Source organism: Papio anubis, chromosome 2 (genome assembly GCF_008728515.1).
Source record: "Papio anubis isolate 15944 chromosome 2, Panubis1.0, whole genome shotgun sequence".
In the NCBI taxonomy this organism is placed as follows: Eukaryota; Metazoa; Chordata; class Mammalia; order Primates; family Cercopithecidae; genus Papio; species Papio anubis.
This window is the reverse complement of record NC_044977.1, coordinates 178,397,201-178,417,372: the sequence shown is the minus strand read 5'-3', so window position 1 is coordinate 178,417,372 and position 20,172 is coordinate 178,397,201. Positions and strand designations below refer to the sequence as shown.

The 20,172-nt window shown below is 43.8% G+C and overlaps 1 protein-coding gene across 1 annotated transcript in view; it reads right to left on the bottom strand.

Moving 5' to 3' along the window:
* Window positions 1–20,172, bottom strand: part of CMTM8 (CKLF like MARVEL transmembrane domain containing 8) — a 130,627-nt gene that overhangs the window by 11,211 nt on the left and 99,244 nt on the right. Inside the window, exon 2 of the mRNA XM_003895216.2 lies at window positions 1,881–2,054. Coding sequence (XP_003895265.1) covers window positions 1,881–2,054 — 174 coding nt within the window. The remainder of the gene's footprint in view (window positions 1–1,880; window positions 2,055–20,172) is intronic.

The following is a 20,172-nucleotide window of genomic DNA, read 5'->3' as shown; positions in this document are numbered from 1 at the left end:
TATTTATGGTAGAGACAGGATTTTGCCACGTTGGCCAGGCTGGTCTCAAACCCCTAACCTCAGGTGTCTACCCAAAATGCTAAGATTACAGGTGTGAGCTACCGTGCCCAGCCACCATCAGTTTTTATAAATAAAGTTTTACCTGAACACAGCCATGCTCATTCATTTACAAATTGCCTACGGCTTCTCTCAATGCTGCAGGCAGAGTTGAGTGGCTGGGCCATGGGAGTATAGCCCAAGATGACTACAATACTTACTATCTGGTCCTTTACAAAGACAGCATGCCAACTGCTGATCTAGATAACATACTAGAAATTGAGACTCAGGCAAAAGGGGAAACAAGGGTACTGTCCATTCCTCCATCCCAACAATTTGCTCCCCTACTACACTGTCCAAGTTCCTCTTCTTTCAAGTTCACAGGCACTTTCTTCAAGACCCACCCTAGAACACAACTTTCTCCAAAATGGCATTCCTTAAATTCCAACCAACTTTGATTATTCCCTCATCCTGTGCTTCTGTAGTTACTATTACTTCAAAGTGCTAACTGTTTTTGAATCCAGCATCTAAACGAGTCTTTCCCTCCGGGTGCCCACCTGAGGCAGCAAACCACCAGTTCTGACAAGGCTGCTTCCCCCACCCTAGACAGTGATTAAGCACCTTGTTTGGAATTACTTTTCAAACTTGCAACGCTTTCTTGAAAACCTTAATAAAGAGTCCTTACTTTTGGATTTGGGGAAATGGTCAAGAGTCAGTCAAACTGCTTTGTGAAATAAAATAAGACTTGTTTTCCTGGGGGACTTAGCAACACAGAAAGAACAAAGCCAGGTGCATTCTGAACAATGATAGTGTTGTCTGAAAGCCTGCCAACTTAACTTAGTTTATAACTACAAATAGACTATATTTCAAATTTGGTTCATAAGTCAGTTATTTGAAATTAAATATTTTTTCTCACATATTGGTTGAAAACAGACAAAAAATAGTATCACTGGAGAGCTCTGTTTTATACATAAACACATGTGGTACCACTGGAATTTCTTTTGTAAATCATTTAGCTACTTTGAATTTCCCAACCAGATTGTCAATGCTCTTAAGGCAAGGGGAACCCACCTTCCATCTCTGTGAATCCACTTAGGATGTGTGTGTTCGATCTCCAGGATGAAGCTAAATGTCCCTTCCTCTCTGAAGAGTTCCCAGTCATCCTAAGCTGAGGTGGCAGCCTCCATCACACTTTCTACACAGCCCCACTGCAGTGTGTGCCACAGGGTTTCGTATCTTCTCATTTTCTTATCTATTTCCCCTGGACCGCATGTTCACCATCCTGCATCCAGCATGGTGCCAGAGCCAGGATGAGAATCCAGTCATTCCTGACAATTCTCATTTTCAAATATAGAAGAACACCTATGTGTTCTAATTTCAATTTTCATTTGCTTGCTAACTCCATACACAATGTGCTCCAGCATCAAAGAGCTGTGATGTACAAAGGGTTAAGGCCACAGCCCCAGGAGAGGTCTGTAGGAAGCATGACCTGCAGAGGTTGGCGCCCTGACATATTTATTTCCACGTGACATTGTTCACAGGGAAATAATAAAATGAGAGTCTACATGAGAGAACCTGGCTTTTCTTGATTCAGTCTTCTGAGAATTGGTTTGCAATTCTGCCTGAAAGGAATTTCTGGACCTTCTGATGTGCCCAGTTTCACACCCAGCTGTAAGCCACTTGAGAGGCACTTAGAGGATGTTGAGATTGTCTGCTGTGTCGGGTTCTCCATGGTATGGCCCACCTTTTTTGGGCAGAGAGACAGTCTTGGATTGACTAGTGGAGGACTAATGCCATCCTACCGAGCAGGCACTGGACAAGACCACCACCCATGGCTTCCTTACCACTGTTGTCCAGGGCACCTGGGGAATCCTGGTGTAGGTCATTGTTATGTAGACAATGAGGAAGAAGACGGTGAGGACCCAGTAAAATACAGCTACAAACATGACCCAGCCAAATGCGGGGACCCGGAAGTACTCAGTTCCAGCGATAAGCGTCCATACCAGCAGCCCCAGAACCTGTAAAGTGGTAGAAGCAGTGGAGAGAGGAAGGGAAAGTAGAAGATAAAGAAAAAGAAGGAAGTAGGGACAAAGAAAAAAAAAATTATACAGAATGTCAATTACAACTTATTTATTTATTGATGTATTTGAGATGGAGTCTTGCTTCCGTCACCCAGGCTGGAGTGCAGTGGTACGATCTCGGCTCACTGCAACCTCTACCTCCCGGGTTCAAGGGGTTCTCCTTCCTTACCCTCCCGAGTAGCTGGGATTACAGGCGTGCAGAACCATGCCCAGCTAAGTCAATTACAACTTTCATGCATATACCCCCACCTTCCCCTGCCGTGACTTAAAAATATTACAGGGTTTGCAAACTCATGTGCCTACAAATGCCAGGAAGGTAACCATGGCAGTCTAGGCAGGGATCAATAATGTCTTGTTTTAGGGGGTTCTCTTAAAATTCAGCCCTAGCTGATAGTTGTGGGCTGGTTTTGCCAGGTCTCCTCCACCCCAGGAGAACACAGAAACTCAAGCTTGTACATAATAATCTCGATTTTAAATATGAGCACTAATCAGGGGTTTTAAAACACCACTTGGTGAAAAACAACATCCAAGGCTGGAATTTGCTCCCAGGCTGATACGTGCCAAGGAAACAAGACTGCAGGTGCACTTGGAGGTGGTCCCTGGAGCTGATCTGCTTTCAAGGGACGAACCTCTGGGCATTCCCTGCTGTTCTCACAGATGGCCAGTAACATGTGGTCTGAGACAGCTTTCAGAAGAGAGAATGAGCAACAGCCCAGTCCAGATGTAGACACTCAGTATTTTACCACACGTTGTGCATTTACCCCAGCAATAGTCATCCAGCTGCTGATGAGGAAGACCATACCCAAACAAATTAACACCACTCACTGACTAAAGGAAGGCTTCATCAAGGAAAAGGAAACTGACCTAAACTGTAGGTGTCTTAAGTCCTGGACAAAGGAAGGCTAGAGCAAAGTATGCACTCACATTCTAGCACCTTCCAAGTGGACTTTGTTCCTAAGTCCCAAAAAGTTGAGATGTGAACCACATGCCCAGGACACGGTAACAAGAGTCCAGGGTGGGTTCTAGCCCTGCAAGTCTTGGCTTGCTGTGTGTGACTCAGGACAAAGAATTTCATTTCTGGTTTAGCTTTCTTTGTAGTATATGAAACAAAATACTAAAGTAACTCTAATCACCAGGCTTGGAAGACAGATTTCCTTTATTTGTTTAACACAGGAGCACCTACAATATCTGGGCTTCCTGCTGTCAGGCTCCAAGGACAGTGGTATACAAATTGTACAGATCCTGCTTGTAGAGAACTAAAGTCTAGTGGAGGGAAATACCTGACAGATTACAACTGTGGCAAATGTTATGAAGAAGGTAAAGGGTATGACAAGGGTCTGTGATGGGGGAAATGACCTTGCTGGCAGGCACAGGAAGCATCGGAGAAGTCCAGGCTGAAGAATAACCTGAAGGCTGAAAGCACTGGCGAGACAGAAGCGGGAAGGCAACGTTATAGGCAGAGGGCACAGTGTTGGCAAAGGTCTGAAGGTGGGAAGGGCTCTGCTACCTTCTAGAACCTATAAGAACAAGTAGTAAGTTAGGATATTGGTGCAAAATGTTAGAGACCTGGGGAAGGTGAGATGATATGAGCCCAGGAGGCCTAGAGATTTTGTGCTTTATCCAAAGGGCAGTGGGAGAGTTTTAAGCAAGAGAATGTTAAGATTAGGCTAGATTTTTTTAAAAAGCCACTCTGGCTGCAGGTAGAGAATGGACATGTGGAGGGGAAAGGGGGAGCAGTGGTGTGGAGACAAATTCAGAAAGCGTGCAATAATCCAAGCAGGAAGAATATGAAGTCTTTAAGACCAATATGGTGGCAGTGAATATCGAGAAGTGAGTGAATTCATGACAAATTTCAGCAGATGGGACTTTAATGGATTAGATATGGGGTTGGGGGAGGAGAAGGGAGAGGATACAGTGGAATGATCCCTAGGTCTCTAGAAAGATTTCTGGAGTAGATCAGGGTTTGACTTGTTCTGTTGGAACAGTGGAAGAGGAACAGGTTAAGGGAGTGTTGTTCATGAGTTAAATTTTCAAACTACTCAGTTTGAGGTAGTTGGGGACCTTCAAACAGGGATTAGAAGAAGTGGATGTTGAAGAAAGAAGACTTCAGGCCATTCTTTAAGAAGGAAGACTTCCTGTGAAGATCTTGAAGCCATCAGACAGGTTTCCAAGGGACATGTTAAACCGCTTCCCAAGAGAAGCCACTTTCCCGGTACAGTTTGGGTGCCTGTGCCGGGGAGCAGCTAAGACTCTAAATGTTGCTGTTTCTGCTCTTTAGATTTGAGCATCAACATTCTTTTATCTGCTTGATATTAGTATATGAATTCCAGAGACAAGATGCTTAATGGAGATGTGCTTTTGTGTTTACATCTGTGGCAACAACACTTATTGAAAGTGAAGACACACAGAATGGGATATAATTCCAGAAAGCGCTAAGCCTCACACTAATGAGGTTTCTGGCCCAAATTGATTCTGACAGGTAATCTATACAATGTGTTTGACATTCTGTTGGATCAGTAAGACTGGTAATAGATGTAATCCGGCATGGCAGCGTCTGAAACATTTCAGGCTTCTTGATTGAGACGGGGTCAGAACGGCCCTTTGTGGATGATTCACATAGGAAACATAACAGTGAGTGAAGAGGCACTGTAGATGTGTTGATAGTATCTCTCTGTGTGATCACAAGGGCTTAAGAGTTTCCATCACAAGTCTGTATCCAGCTAAACAGGCTCAACTCACAGCTCTTGGCTCTGAATGCAAAAACGTTTTTCATTATTAACACAAGTGAAGCCTGCTGTCCCGGGCTGCATTGTCTAGTTTGCTGGCTGTGGTCATCTTTTACACAAAGGCACAATATTGTTAACTGAGCCGTCTTTCAAAGAACAGGAATACTTGACACATGACCTCACAAGCAAACAAAGTAAAAAGAATGTCTCTGTCAAGAAAAGAATTGTTCTACCCAAGTGAATTTCCTAGGTGACTGAAATATATCAAGAAGCAAACCTTTTATCTCCACCATAGCCAATACTGATAAAAACCTCTCTTCAAAAATGTGACTCACCTTCTGCTTTAAGATAAACCTAAATCTTTATTTGCTTAGACTACAAAAATACTGTTTGTTTTTGTTTTCTCTGATAAGCATTACAAGCTTTTTTTTTTTTTTTAGGCTAAGACTTTTTTTTTTTTAATGGCAAAACTAACCTTTCAAAGTGATAAACGCAGGTAAAAAATTAACACAGGGCCAAGCACGGTGGCTCACGCCTGTAAATCCCAGCACTTTGGGAGACTGAGGTGGGCAGATCACGAGGTCAAGAGATCGAAACCATCCTGGCCAACATGGTAAAACCCCGTCTCTGCTAAAAATACAAAAATTAGCTGGGCGTGGTGGTGCATGCCTGTAGTCCCAGCTACTCAGGAGGCTGAGGCAGGAGAATCGCTTGAACCCAGGAGGCAGAGTTTGCAGTGAGCCGAGATTGCGCCACTGCACTCCAGCCTGGGTGACAGAGGGAGACTCCATCTCAAAAATAAATGAAATAAAATAAAATAAAATAAAATGAAATAAAAAACACAGAAGTAGGCCGGGCGCAGTGGCTCATGCCTGTAATCCCGGCACTTTGGGAGGCCGAGGCAGGCGGATCACGAGGTCAATAGATCAAGACCATCCTGGCTAACACAGTGAAACCCTGTCTCTACCAAAAATACAAAAAATTAGCCGGGCGTGGTGGCGGGCGCCTGTAGTCCCAGCTACTTGGGAGGCTGAGGCAGGAGAATGGCATGAACCCGGGAGGCGGAGCTTGTAGTGAGCAGAGATTGTTCCACTGTACTCCAGCCTGGGCGACAGAGCGAGACTCCGTCTCAAAAAAAAACAACAACACAGAAGTATATAAAGAAATGACAACCCCATTCCTATCCACCAGTTATAAAAATTCAAGAAAAACCAACATAAACAATTTTGTATTTACCCTTTCTAGCCTCTTTCCTAGCATTTATAACCATTGCCTGCACATCTTTCTTTTTCTCCCGTATAAATATGGATCACTCTGTTCATGGAGTCTATAACTTGCTTCTTTCAGTCAGTAATACCATAGAGGACAACCTTCCACACTACTACACACACATCTCTGCCAATTTTAACAGTTGCTCAGTCTTCCATAATTCATGTAACCAGTTCCCCATTGATGGAGATTTAGGTTGTCTTCTTTATGTTTGTACAAAAATACCCAGAAACATTTTTATAACCTATGCCTTTGTATACCTGAATTCCAGGAGATGTCTAGGAGGAAAATTTCTAGAATACATATTTTAAGCTTTAGAGGTACTACCAAATTGTTCGGCAAAAGCTTGTACTAATTTACTGACTGGGCACAGTGGCTCACGCCTATAATCCCAGCACTTTGGGCGGGTGAGGCAGGTGGATCACTTGAGGCCAGGAGCTTGAGACCAGTCTGGCTAACATGGCAAAACCCCATCTGTACTAAGAATACAAAAATTAGCAGGGCGTAGTGGTGCGTGCCTGTAATCCCAGCTACTAGGGAGGCTGAGGCAGGAGAATACCTTGAACTGGGGAGGTGGAGGTTGCAGTGAGCTGAGATTGCACCACTATACTCCAGTCTGGGTGACAGAGCGAGACTCTGTCTCCAGAGGGGGGAAAAAAAAAAATGCTTGTATGAGTTTACTCTATTATCAGTATATGCATGTTTTCCATCTTCACCAGACTAACTTTCTATGTTTTAATGGCTAAAAACCTGATTTTAAAAAACAGAACTCTCACTGTTTTAACTTTCACTGCTGTATTGAAATATAGCACAAAGAAAAGTATACAAATCCTAAGTGAACAGCTTGGGGAAGTTTCACTAACTGAACAAACCTGTGTAACCAGCATCCAAATCAAGAAACACAACACTGCCAGCACCTGAAAACCTTACCCCCATTTCTAGTTACTCCTCTCCTCTAAGGGTGACAATTGCCCTGATCTCTATCATCCTAGATTAATTTCTGCTTTTGATCTTCATATAAATGGATCCTATAGTACTCAGTCTTATGTCTGACATCTCTTGCTAAATACTGTGAGAGAGTCATCTGCAATACTGAAGGTAGTTCCTTCTTTCTCCTGGTGTCTCAAATTTGACCATCAGAATCACCTGGAGGGCTTGTTGAAACAAATGGCTAGGCCTACCACTTGCCTGTGATTCAGGTGTAGGATGCATCTGAGAATTTGCATTTCTAACAAGCTCTCAGGTGATGCTGATGCTGCTGGCCCAGGGACTACACATGAAGAACCACTGATGAATAGCATCTTGTTTCTACTTTAATTTGCATTTTTCTTCATCAGTGTCAAGGACAGTAGAGCATTTTTTTGAATGCTTATAATGCTATCAACCACGTAGAGTTCTCCTCTTATTTCCTGATAGTTTCTTTTTCTTTTTCTTTTTTTTTTTTGTCAGTGTGTGTGTGGTTTTTTTTTTTAGACAGTCTCACTCCATCACCCAGGCTGGAGTGCAGTGGTGTGATCCTGGCTCACTGCAACCTCCATCTCCTAGGTTCAAGCAATTCTCATGCTGTAGCCTCCCCAGTAGCTGTAATTACAGGAGTGCACCACCATGCCTGGCTAATTTTTTGTATTTTTAGTAGAGACGGGGTTTCACCATGTTGGCCGGGCTGGTCTCAAACTCCTGACCTCAAGTGATCTCCTTGCCTCAGCCTCCCAAAGTACTAGGATTACAGGTGTGAGCCACTGCACCTGGCCAGCCACTATGCCTGGCCTGATAGATTTTTAAAAGTCACTTTCTGATTTGTAGAGATCTTTACATAAGAGAGATGGTAACCAACCATATATGTGGCAAACATTTTCCTGATCCAGTTTTATTTTTCAAAGCCATACAGTCTTTTGTCTATGGAAGTTTTAAGTTTTTACATACATTTTTTTTTTTTTGAGACAGGGTCTCACTCTGTTGCCCAGGCTGGAGTGCAGTGGTATGATCAAGGGTCACTGCAACCTCTACCTCCTGGGCTCGTGATCTTTCTACCTCAGCCTCCTGAGTAGCTGGGATTACAGGAATGCACCACACCTGGTTAACTTTTTGATTTTCATTTCTTTGTAGAGATGAGGTCTCGCTATGTTGCCCAGGCTGGTCTCGAACTCCTGGGCTCAAGTGATCCTCCTGCCGTGGCCTCCCAAAGTGCTGAGATTATAGTTGTGAACCACCATGCCTGGCTGACATAATTGGTTTTCTTTAACTCTTTTATTTTTTACCTTCTTAGCAAGGTCATTCTCAACAGAAGATTACAAAAACATTCTCCTATATTTTTATAGTTTTGTATATATGCTTACATCTTTACTCCAACTAGCATTGAGTTCTATATATGGGGTAAATAAAGGCAAATTTTATTTTTTCTAGCAGATAGACACTTATCGGTGTCTTCCCATATATTGTGGCAGTTTCTGGAATCTTTATTCCATTCCATTCACCCATGTTCATCTGCTGTGTCAGTGCCAATGACTGTAGCTTCAACATGTATTTCATGTATTTTAGCATTCTTGGAAAGTATATCAGACTGAACACCTAATTTTGCTCCCTCCAAAAACCCTTCTAAAATTTTCAAGAGGATGGGTTGAATAGGAAAAGAGACAACAGTAACATTTTTAGAAGCTTAGAACACAGCCAGGTGCAGTGGCTCATGCCTGTAATCCCAGTACCTTGGGAGGCTGAGGCGAGTGGATCACCTGAGGTCAGGAGTTCGAGACCAGCCTGGCCAACATGGTGAAACCTCATCTCTACTAAAAATACAAAAATTAGGCCTGACATGGTGGCTCACGCCTGTAATCCCAGCACTTTGGGAGGCCGAGGTGGGTGGATCACCTGAGGTCAGGAGTTCGAGACCAGCCTGGTCAATATGGTGAAACCCCGTCTCTACTAAAAATACAAAAATTTTCCGGGCATGGTGGCACATGCCTCTATCTAGTCCCAGCTACTTGGGAGGCTGAGGCAGAAGAATCACTTGAACCCGGGAGGTGGAGGTTGTAGTGAGCCAAGATCACGCCATTGCACTCCAGCCTGGGTGACAGCAAGACTCTGTCTCAAAGGAAAAAAAAAAAAAGGCTTAGAACACATATGAACAATGGATAACTGACTTAATGACCCTGAGAAAGCCGAGTTCTAAGGTGGTTAACAGGTAAGTCAAGAAACAAACCAACTTCACTGCAAAGTCTAAAAAGACTCAGGTATCTCTAGGACAGAAAACGAAGGTTGGGGGTGGGAGAGGAGCGGCTAAAATAAGGAGGATTGGTGGGAAGCTGTTTGAAAGTCACTAAGTCCTTACCCTTTGCTCTACTGCAAGCTGCTGGTTGATTGCCCCACTTCTGTCATTAGTGTAAAAGTTTATTCTCTAGATTAGGATTCCTCAGTCTCAGGCATATTGACATTTTGTGTCAATAAAATTCTTTTTTTTTTTGAGACATAGTCTTGCTCTGTCGCTCAGGCTAGAGTACAGTGGCACAATCTTGGCTCCCTGCAACCTCCGCCTCCCAGGTTCAAGTGATTCTCCTGCCTCAGCCCCCTGAGTAGTTGGGATTACAAGTTGGGATCACACCCAGCTAATTTTTGTATTTTTAGTGGAGATGGGGTTTCACCATGTTGGCCAGGCTGGTCTAGAACTCCTGGCCTCCAGTGATCTGCCTGCCTTGGCCTCCCAAAGCGTTGGGATTACAGGCGTGAGCCACTGCACCTGGCCTGGGCCAATAAAATTATTGATCTGGAGTGCTGTCCTGTGCACTGTAGGATGTGTATAGCAGCTTCTCTGTCCTCTACCTACTTGATGCCAGCAGCTGTGCTCCACCTCCCCACTCTTAATGGCAATCGAAAATGTCTTTAGGAGGCAAATGTTCTTTAGGAGGCAAAATTACTTTTGATTGAGAAACACTAAAAAAGGTAAAACGAAATAGTCTCTGGATTGAGGGACACAGTTGAAGGTTTGAACATTATAGTGAAAACCAGGGGCTTAAATGACTAAGTATTCAGTATGAACACTTCCTCATCTGTCCAATCCCTAACCTTTCCCTCTGCTTGGTTCTAAGAATACTGGCAGCCAGGTCTTCATTAGCGTAAGAAAAAAGACAAAGATACTGACTTTGGGGATTCCTCAACACGCAGCCCAGTCAGGTCAATCTTCAATGAAGTTCAAGGTTCATAAGCCCCATCTACATGCTCAGAGCATCCAGACAGCTTTGCACTCTTGAAACATAGGCAGATAACCAAGATTATTGGATCTGTGAAGAAAGCAAAGCCTATATAACAGGACAGAGAGTACAAACCAAAAAATAAACTGGAAGAAAGTACCTTTGAAGCGGTAGAAGAAAACATTTCCCATCCCCAAAATCATCAGACTCTTAGAGAGAAAAGATATTACAAAAGTGAAAAAGGAACTGGAGGTTGCAAGAAGGACACAAAAATAGTCCTTTAAAACAAAAATAGTTTTTGAAATTAAAAACAGAATAGTAGAAATTAACTCAATAGAAATGCTGCATGATAAAATCAAGAAAATTTCCTAGAAAAGATAACAATGAAAAATTAAAAAACAGGTGAGATAAAGTAAAAAAGTTAGAAGATGGGTTCAGAAGGTCAAACATCTGATTAATAAGTTCCAGGGGCCAGGCGAGGTGGCTCATACCTGTAATCCCAGCACTTTGGGAGGCTGAGGTGGATGGACTGCTTGAGCCCAGGAGTTCAAAACCAGCCTGGGCAACACGGCAAAACTCCATCTCCACCAAAAAAAAAAAAAAAAAAAAATTTAGCTGGGTGTGATGGCACAGGCCTGTAGTCCTAGCTACTTGGGAGATTTATGTAGGAGGATTGCTTGAGCCTAGGAGGTCAAGGCTGTAGTGAGCTGAGATCAGAGTCAGATCTTGTCTCAAAAAAACAAAACAAAACAAAAAAAGGTTCCAGGAAGAGAGAGTGAAGAAAAATAACTCAAGGAAACTCAGAATTTATGGATGTGAATTTCTATATAAAAGGACTCCTCTAAGTACCCAGCACAGTGGATGAAATAGAACCAAATCAAGGTACATCATGAAAGTTCAGAACATCAGGTACAAAGAGAAGGTTCTTTAAACCACCAGAGAACAAATAGGCTGCCTAACAAAAGAAGCAGAAACAAGAATGGCTTTTAACCTTTTCTAAAAGTAAATAGAATGTTAGAAGACAATGACCAATGATTTCAAATTACTGAAAGAAAATTATTTTTGATCTAGAAATTACCTGGCAAAAATGATCAATGAAGGGCAAGTGGAGAATATATTTTTTTCATACATGTAATATCTGAAAAATTTACCTTCCATGCACTCTGTCTTAGGAATCTACTGAAGGACATGACTCACCAAAAGGAGAGCATAAAACTTTAAAAAAGGCAACATGGAATAAACCAACAAGAGAACTACAGAGAGAGGTGACGGTCATCCCCAGGATGAAGGGAAATCCAAGCATGACAGGTGCCTCAGACATAGAAGGTAACCAGATTGGAGCAGAGTGACTCGAAAGACAGCCAAGCCACGTTAAAGGCTCTCATCACCATGCCTGATGTCATTTTACTCCCTTTTTATTGATCGAAGCTATTAGGGAACTTGCTCCATCACAATGAGGGAGGAAAGCAAGAAAGAGGACAATAAGGAAGATAAGAAAACAAGAAATTCAACCTAACAGAAAGGCAAAAGGAATTCCACAGATGACAGTGAAGGGAGGACCCCAAGAGAAATACATCCAAGATAAAAATGGGAACTCTGATTATGTGACGTGATTGGCCTTGTAGGAAACTTCACTGAGAGGCAATTGGAAAATATGTGAGACAAAATTAACTACAAAGCCGGGTCCTTGAGAGTACTGAGGCCCTGGGCCCCTCAGCACGTGTGTGTAAAGCCCCCGTCCCTGCCCCCTCCAAGCCCTGCCCTGCTGGACCTAACTTATTTTATGGTCACAGCTTAGTGCTATGCTGGGAGGTGGCCAAAGTACAGCCCACAATGGGCCTGTAAATAGTCTAGCCCCGTCAGCGTCAGTGTGTGCTGGTCCAGCCAGCCAGCTGCAGGCGAGCTGTTTCTAGAACCAGAGTCTCTATAAATAGAGAGAACAAACACCAAAAAACAAAACAAAACAAAACAAAAAAAACTAAACAAAAAAATGACCAAAAAAACTAAAGAAAACAAAACAAACCCACTCTATTATTAACCTTAGCAAAAACAAAATCACTGTTCACTATGATACTCAGCTCTAAATAATATTTACGTAAGGATAATAAACACAGAATATTGACTCAAATCATAAACTAATAGGCTGAGAACAGTGGCTCATACCTTGGAATCCCAGCACTTTGGGTGGCTGAGGTGGGAGGATTGCTTGAGCCCAGGAGTTCAAGACCAGTCTGGGCAACATAGGAAGACTCTGTCTCTACATTAAGTAAATAAGCAAGCAAGCAAGCCAGGCATGGTGGTGCATGCCTACAGTCCCAGCTACTCAGGAGCCTGAGGTGACAGGATTGCTTGAGCCCAGGAGGTTGAGGCTGCAATGAGCTGTGATTGTGCCACTGCATTCTAGCTTGGATGACAGAGTGAGACCCTGTCTCAAAGAAGAAGAAGAAGAAAAAAAAAGGAATTATAACATGGAGAAAAGACGCTTCAAGCATGTAGATGGTGCCACAGATCAAATGTGTGCTTCCCAAATTCATATGTTGAACCCTAAATCCCAGTGTGATGGTATCAGGAGGTAGGGCCTTTCGTAGGTAATAAGGTTTAGATGCAGTCTAAACCTCTCATGATGAGATTAGCGCCCTTATAAAAAGGGACACCAGAGAGCTTCCTCTCATGTTTTCTCCACTGATATGCACCAGAGAATGGCCATGTAAAGACACAGCAAGAAGGTGGCTGTCTGCAACCAAAGGAGAGAGCCCTCACCAGACACCTACCTGTTGTCACCTTAATCTTGAACTTTGTCTATAGCACTATTAGAAATAAATTCCTGTTGTTTAAGCCACCCAGTCTATGGTATTTTGTTATGGCAGCCCAGGCTAAGAGAGAAGGTAACGAGAGGTGACTAGTTAACATGTAGAATTGAATCAAAAGATGGCAGCTCACATATTATTTATAACTACAGATACAGGTAAAGCCAGAGTAGCTGTCTCTGAGGAGAAACATGGGGAGTTATGGAAGTGACTGTTTTTCACAAGCCTTTTGGGTCTACATGTATTTGACCACCCTACTGATGTCAGTTGATTTCTAGAATTTTCTTTTTTCTCTTCTTTTCTTTTTTTTGAGACAGAGTTTCACTCTTGTTGCCCAGGCTGGAGTGCAATGGCATGATCTTGGTTCACTACGACCTCCACCGCCTAGGTTCAAGCGATTCTCCTGCCTCGGCCTCCCAAGTAGCTGGGACTACAGGCATGAGCCACCACGCCCCCACTAATTTTGTATTTTTAGTAGAGAGAGAGTTTCACCATGTTGGTTGGGCTGGTCGCGAACTCCCGACCTCAGGTGATCTGCCCACCTTGGCCTCCCAAAATGCTGGGATTACGGGTGTGAGGCACCGTGTCTGGCCGATTTCTAGAATTTTCTGGCTAAGCCATCTGCAATAACAGCAGCTTTGGTCCTTTCAAATATTTGTATCACCTGTTTCTTTTTCCTGAATTATTGCATTAGCTTAAATATCCAGAACAATCTTCCAGAACACAAGTGATGGTGGCAATCCTTATTTTATTCTGTTTTATCATTTTAATGTTTTACATTTTTATATGTGTTGTTGGTTTTTGATAGATGATGGATACCTTTTATGGAGCTGAAAGTTTCTACTTTTCAGTGACCTAAGGTTTCTTTTCCAACCTCTCCGGTGAACAGTAAGTTGATGAGCTCAATTAAATATATTTTCTGTATCTCCTTTTCAAAATTAAATACAGTATTACTAACACAGCTAAACCTTTTGATGACCCAGCGTCATCACAAACATCAAATATTTCAATTGCTGCCTTGTGCTATAGAAGGAAATTGCTTGCTTCTATTTGGAATGGTACCAGATTATGTGTGTTTTTCTATGACCAAAAAAAATTGTTTTTTTGAGACTGGTCTCATTTTGTTGTCCAGGCTGAAGTGCAGTGGCGTGATCACTGCTCACTGCAGCCTCGACCTCCCTGGGCTCAGGTGATCCTCCTACCTCAGCCTTCTGAGTGGCTGGGACTACAAGCGTAAGTAGGTGAGACTACACCACCAAGCTCAGGTAATTTTTTAATTTGTAGAAACGAGGTCTTGCCATGTTGCCAAGGCTGGTCTTGAACTCCTAGGCTTAAGTGATCTGCCCACCTCGGCCTCCCAAAGTGCTATTATAGGATTACAGGCATGAGTCACCATGCCCAGCCTGAAGAAATTTTTTAAATTGAAAATCAACTTACCTCTTGCAGCTCTCAGTGAGCTGATTTCAACTGCCCTCCTCTGTCCTTTGTGTGTACCCTCCTACCCCCACATCATCTGTATTCGAGTATTCTATGGACTAAGAAAACAAATGTCAGGTTTTTGTTTTTGAGACAGGGTCTTGCTCTGTCACTCAGGCTGGAGTGCAGTGGTACAATCACAGCTCACTGCAGCCTTGACCTCCTGGGCTCAAGTGATTACCCCACCTCAGCCTCCAAAGTAGCTGGAACTACAGGTGCATGTCACCATGCCCAGCTAGGTTTTAAATTTATTGTAGAGCCGGGGTCTCACTATGCTGCCCGGGCTGATTTTGAACTCCTAGACTCAAGTGATCCTACTGCCTCAGCCTTCCAAAGTGCTGGGATTACCGGTATGAGCCACTGATTCTGGCACAATTTTCAAAATCTTCCAGAGAGACAATAAGTTTGTCCCCGAGGACTCCCTGTGGTATCTATGAGCTTTGTGACAGCTATTCTGCTGCTCAGAGGAATTATCTGATGGCAGTGTTAGAAAGTCTCATTTATTCAAATACCTACTGAGCATTATTATGACACAGGTTTTCTAGGCACTGTTGCTGGGGCAGGAAATGCTACGTTGCTATAGGACATAAGTTGGCTGATTTAGTTTTGACTTTAGCCTTGACTGGCAGGAGTACCATTATTGAAAATGTACTCTAGCCTTGAAAACAGGTAACTTTTGACAATTAACTAGGCTAACTTAGAAGCAATGCACCAGCTGTTCCCATCTGGCTTTGCATTGTTCTGGTGCGATCTCAGCATACCTCTGAAATACCTCATTAGATTTTAAATCATTTATCATACTAATTCCTTGCAATGAAGCGGCATTGGAAATCAGTGATTGCAGATTTGCTATTATGTGGCCTGCCAGAAGAGAACCAATCAATATTACCATGCCTGGCTGTTCTACTTCTGGTGCACATTTAATATGGCGCACATGTGGCAACATTCATTCATTCAAAAACCTGAGGTCTTGGCTGGGCGTGGTAGCTCATGCCTGTAATCCCAGCACTTTGGGAGGCTGCGACAGAAAGATCACTTGAGGTCAGGAGTTCGAGACCAGCCTGGCCAACGTGGTGAAACCCCGTCTCTACTAAAAATACAAAATATTAACTGGGTGTGGTGGCACATGCTTGTAATCCCAGCTTCTTGAGAAGCTAAGGCAGGAGAATCACTTGAACCCGGGAGGCAGAGGTTGCAGTGACTTGAGATCATGCCACTGCACTACAGCCTGGGTGACAAGAGTGAGATTCCATCTCAAAAACAAAAACAAAACACCTGAGGTCTCAATGGCAGTGCAACGATGGGGAAAAAAGACATGGTCTCTGGCCCTAGAAAAGGTATGTCAATTGATATTTAATTATAAGCTGTAATAAATCCTATGAAAAGAAACTATGCTGATACAAGAATGTAAAGCACAAGGACCCAACCCAGTCTGGAAGGTCAGAGGAAGTCAGAGACAAATAGGTGAATGAGAGTTAGCCAGGCAAAATTTGGGTGGTGGGAGGAATGCCAAAACTCTGAGACAGACACCCCAGCTGGTGACATGGGTCTTTTGGAGGACTTGACTTGATACATGAAGACCAGGTGGGAATCCACTTGCAAAGAAGGCCTGGCATCAGACAGCAGTCTCCAAGGATGGCACCTTTTCTTAAAGCCAAGACTTATCCCATAGTGGTTTGAAGGCCAGAGAATGTTAGTGTTGGATTGATTAACTCATTTCACACATGAAGAGATGCTTACAAATGAAGAGAAGTCCAGGACACGTTCAGAAGCAACCAGCCTAGGGTCATGGAGCTAGTCAGGGGTCAAAGCAGAACTAGTGTTCAGCGGCATCTTCCAATCTGGTGCTATTTTTATTTATCCTATAGTCTTCACTGTTTGATTCCCTGTTCCTTCCTCCTCCTTCCTCCCTCACTGAGGTGACACTACCACACATGGTAATAGCAGACCGAAAGGCAGAGTTTGCTTCATGGGGAAAATCCTTACTGTGGAGTCAGTCTACCTGAATTCCATTAGCCCTTGGGCAAGTTACTAACCCGAGCTTCGGTTTCCTCAACTGTAAAATGGGGATACAGAGGCTTCCCTCCTAGGGTGTGCGAGGACAAAATGAGTTAATCAGTGTATGCACAACAGTGCTTGCGAGGTGCTGTGGCAATTATTGCTACTATGCTAATATTATTGTCAGGGTTTACAATGGCTCTTAGGAGGAACACCTCTCCTGTTTCTCAGGTAAAACACCTACTTTTCTCTGTAACTGAAGCTTTTTACACTTGTGTGGAGCCAAGAAGTCTATTTCCAGCTCCCTGGATGTATGGACTGAGCTTGAGAGCTCTCTCGTAAGTAATAATGCCAATACGATGTCAGGCTAAGTGAACTGTGAATGCATAACCCTGAACCTCTGTCTTCCCTGCCCTGTGTGGACACCTGAATGCCACATGGCCCGCCTCAATACCATGGTTAGCATGCCCCTGTTCCTGTTTGGTTAAATGGTATAATGCCAAGGCCATCTGGCCTGGTAGGAAGAGCTGGGCTTTGAATTCTTACCACCTGTGTGACTAGGCAAATAGCTTTCATCTAGTCAACCAATATTTATCGAGGACCTATGTGCCCAAGCCCCTGGTAACAGTCTAATATCTACTATGGAGTAAGGAAATGCTTCTTGTACCTTACCTCATTTGGCCCACACAGCTAGCCCCCTAAAATAGGTTTTTGTTTATTTTGGGGTTTTTTTTGAGATGGAGTCTCGTTCTGTTGCCTACGCTCGACTGCAGTGGTGTGATCTTGGCTCACTGCAACCTCCGCCTCCTGGGTTCAAGAGATTCTCCTGCCTCAGCCTCCTGAGTAGCTGGGATCACAGGTGTATGCCACCACACCCAGCTAATTTTTATGTTTTTGGTAGAGAAGCGGTTTCCCCATGTTGGCCAGGCTGGTCTCAAACTCCTGACCTGAGGTGATCCGCCCACCTCGGCCTCCCAAAGTGCTGGGATTATAGGCGTGAGCCACCACGCCCAGCCTTAAAATAGGTTTTATCATGATGATTTTATAGATAGGAAAACCAAGGCACAGTGAGTTAAAAAACTTAGTCCAAGTTTATTTATTTTATTTTTTTTGAGACAGAGTCTTGCTCTGTCGCCCAGGCTAGAGTGCAGTGGCAACCCTGGCTCACTGCAACCTCTGCCCCCTGGGTTCAAGTGATTCTTCTGCTTCAGCCTCCAGAGTAGCTGGGATCAAAGGCACATGACACCACACCTGGCTAATTTTTGTATTTTTATTAGAGAGGGGGTTTCGCCATGTTAGCCAGACTGGTCTTGAACTCCTGACCTTAGGTGATCCGCCTGCCTTGGCCTCCCAAATTGCTGCTGGGATTACAGGCGTGAGCAACCATGCCCGGCCTCAAGTTTTACTGTACTACACATCAACACCATGCCGCAAGTAATGTAACTCTTCTGTGCCTCAGTTTCTTCATCAATACGTAGAGATAATACATATTTTCTAAAATCCACATAAGACAATAAGCTCTACAAATGATAATTGCTATTGTGATTAATACTTTAAAATAACAGAGCAGTTTGGCAGACCAAAAGCCTGCCTTAGAGGAACAGGCTGGTGTTTGAGACAGAGAAGCTGGCTCCTGCCATGTTCTTAGGGATGGGACATTACCTGGAATGCCACCAGCCAGTCCCTTCCCACGTGCAAAGTTCTGGGCATATGGAGATTCTAGTAAAGGCAGTAGAAGCCTCTGTGCAAACCCACTCCCACTTCTGCAAAACAAGATGCCCGGCAGCTGCCCACCACTGTTGGCCCACTAGGGAGTGCCATCTTCAGACTGAATAGGGCTGATCACGACAAGGCCTTTTGAAGCGCTGGTCTTTCACATGGCATCTTGGTTAAGGACAAGTACATGGAAAACAGGATGGCAACTAATCCTATTTGCTCTGATGGCTTAAATATCTAAGTTAGAGAGCATGCGGCTCTTAATTCAATGAATTCCAAGAAATCTTGCAAGAAAGGTGATATATTACAGAGTTTGACATAGGAGCCTTATTGAGTCAGTAAACAGGCTGTGGGCACCTGCCACAGGCTAGGCACAATACTGAGTGCCCAGGGTACAAAGGTGAATGAGGCTTGGGTCTCTGCACAGGAGGAATTTGCCATCTAGTGCAAGAGACAAACACAATTCAGTTCTTTCTTTTTCACCAGGGGTTGGCAAACTTTGGCCCATGGCCACATGCGGCTCACTGTTTTGTACAGTCAATGAACACAGCCATGCTTATTCATGAATGTATTATCTATGGCTGTTTTCACACTACAACAACAGAATATGTGGCCTCTTGGCTACAAAGCCTGAAATATTTACTATCTGGCCCTTTATAGAAAAAGTTTGCCAATTCCTGTTTACCACCGCATACACTCTTTGCACTAGGAAATACACACACACGCACATATATGCGTCCTTATGTTTTTGTTACCTGTTTTTCAAATCAGGTTATTAAATATATCAAGCCGGAGAAGATTATACAATGAAAGAATATACCTCTTTCCTGGACCTCAAACTGACCTCTCCCTACATTTGTTTTCCGGAGTCAAAAGGGCTCTTCAAGCCCCAGTCACCTCCACAACCATCCCAGGTTCGGAGCCCTTCTGTTTAGCAAGCATGGTGACCATCTTCACTTATCCACTAGAGGGTATCCAAACACTGCTTATGAAAGACTAAGGCACTACAACCAGACCCTATTCAATGGAGAGAGATCAGAGTTTACCATCTGTCTGAATGAGTTCCTACACTTAAAACGCCTTGCACAGAGGTGGCAGGGCATGGAAGAATAAACTCGACTCTCACCCATTAGTACCAGACGTTGCCTGGAAACAGATCTGACAAGAAATGCAGTCAGCTGGCTGAGATAAGGATGAATTAATACAAAGACTTGGAAGGGCAAATTTAATCCACAAATTCACAGCCTCTTCCTTCTACCCCTGCAAAGTTCTTTTTATTTATGTATTTATCTTCTTGAGATGGAGTGTCACTCTGTAGCCCAGGCTGGAGTGCAGTGGTGCGATCTCGGCTCACTGCAAGCTCTGCCTCCCAGGTTCACGCCATTCTCCTGCCTCAGCCTCCCGAGTAGCTGGGACTACAGGCGCCTGCCACCTTGCCTGGCTAATTTTTTTTATTTTTAGTAGAGATAGGGTTTCACTGTGTTAGCCAGGATGGTCTTGATCTCCTGACCTCGTGATCCACCCACCTCGGCCTCCCAAAGTGCTGGGATTACAGGCATGAGCCACCACACCCGGCCTACCCCTACAAAGTTCTTACTGAAGTGTGTTTAATACTTTATAGGGGAACTGTGTGGAGCATCAACCAGTACAACCGAAGGGCTTCAGGCCTTGCTGCTTTCTCCAACAAGGCACTTGGCCTCTGGGCTAGAAAGGTAGTTTTTAATTGGGAATGGAGAGCTGGCCGTTAGGAGAAGCATGTCTGATTGCGTGGGAGGATTTCGAACCACGTGGTCGTCTTTCTGTTTTCAAACACAGCATGAAGATGGGCATCTCCTTCTGGCCCTCGCTGACCTTTTCTGAAGTCCATCTGTAGGATTCCTTT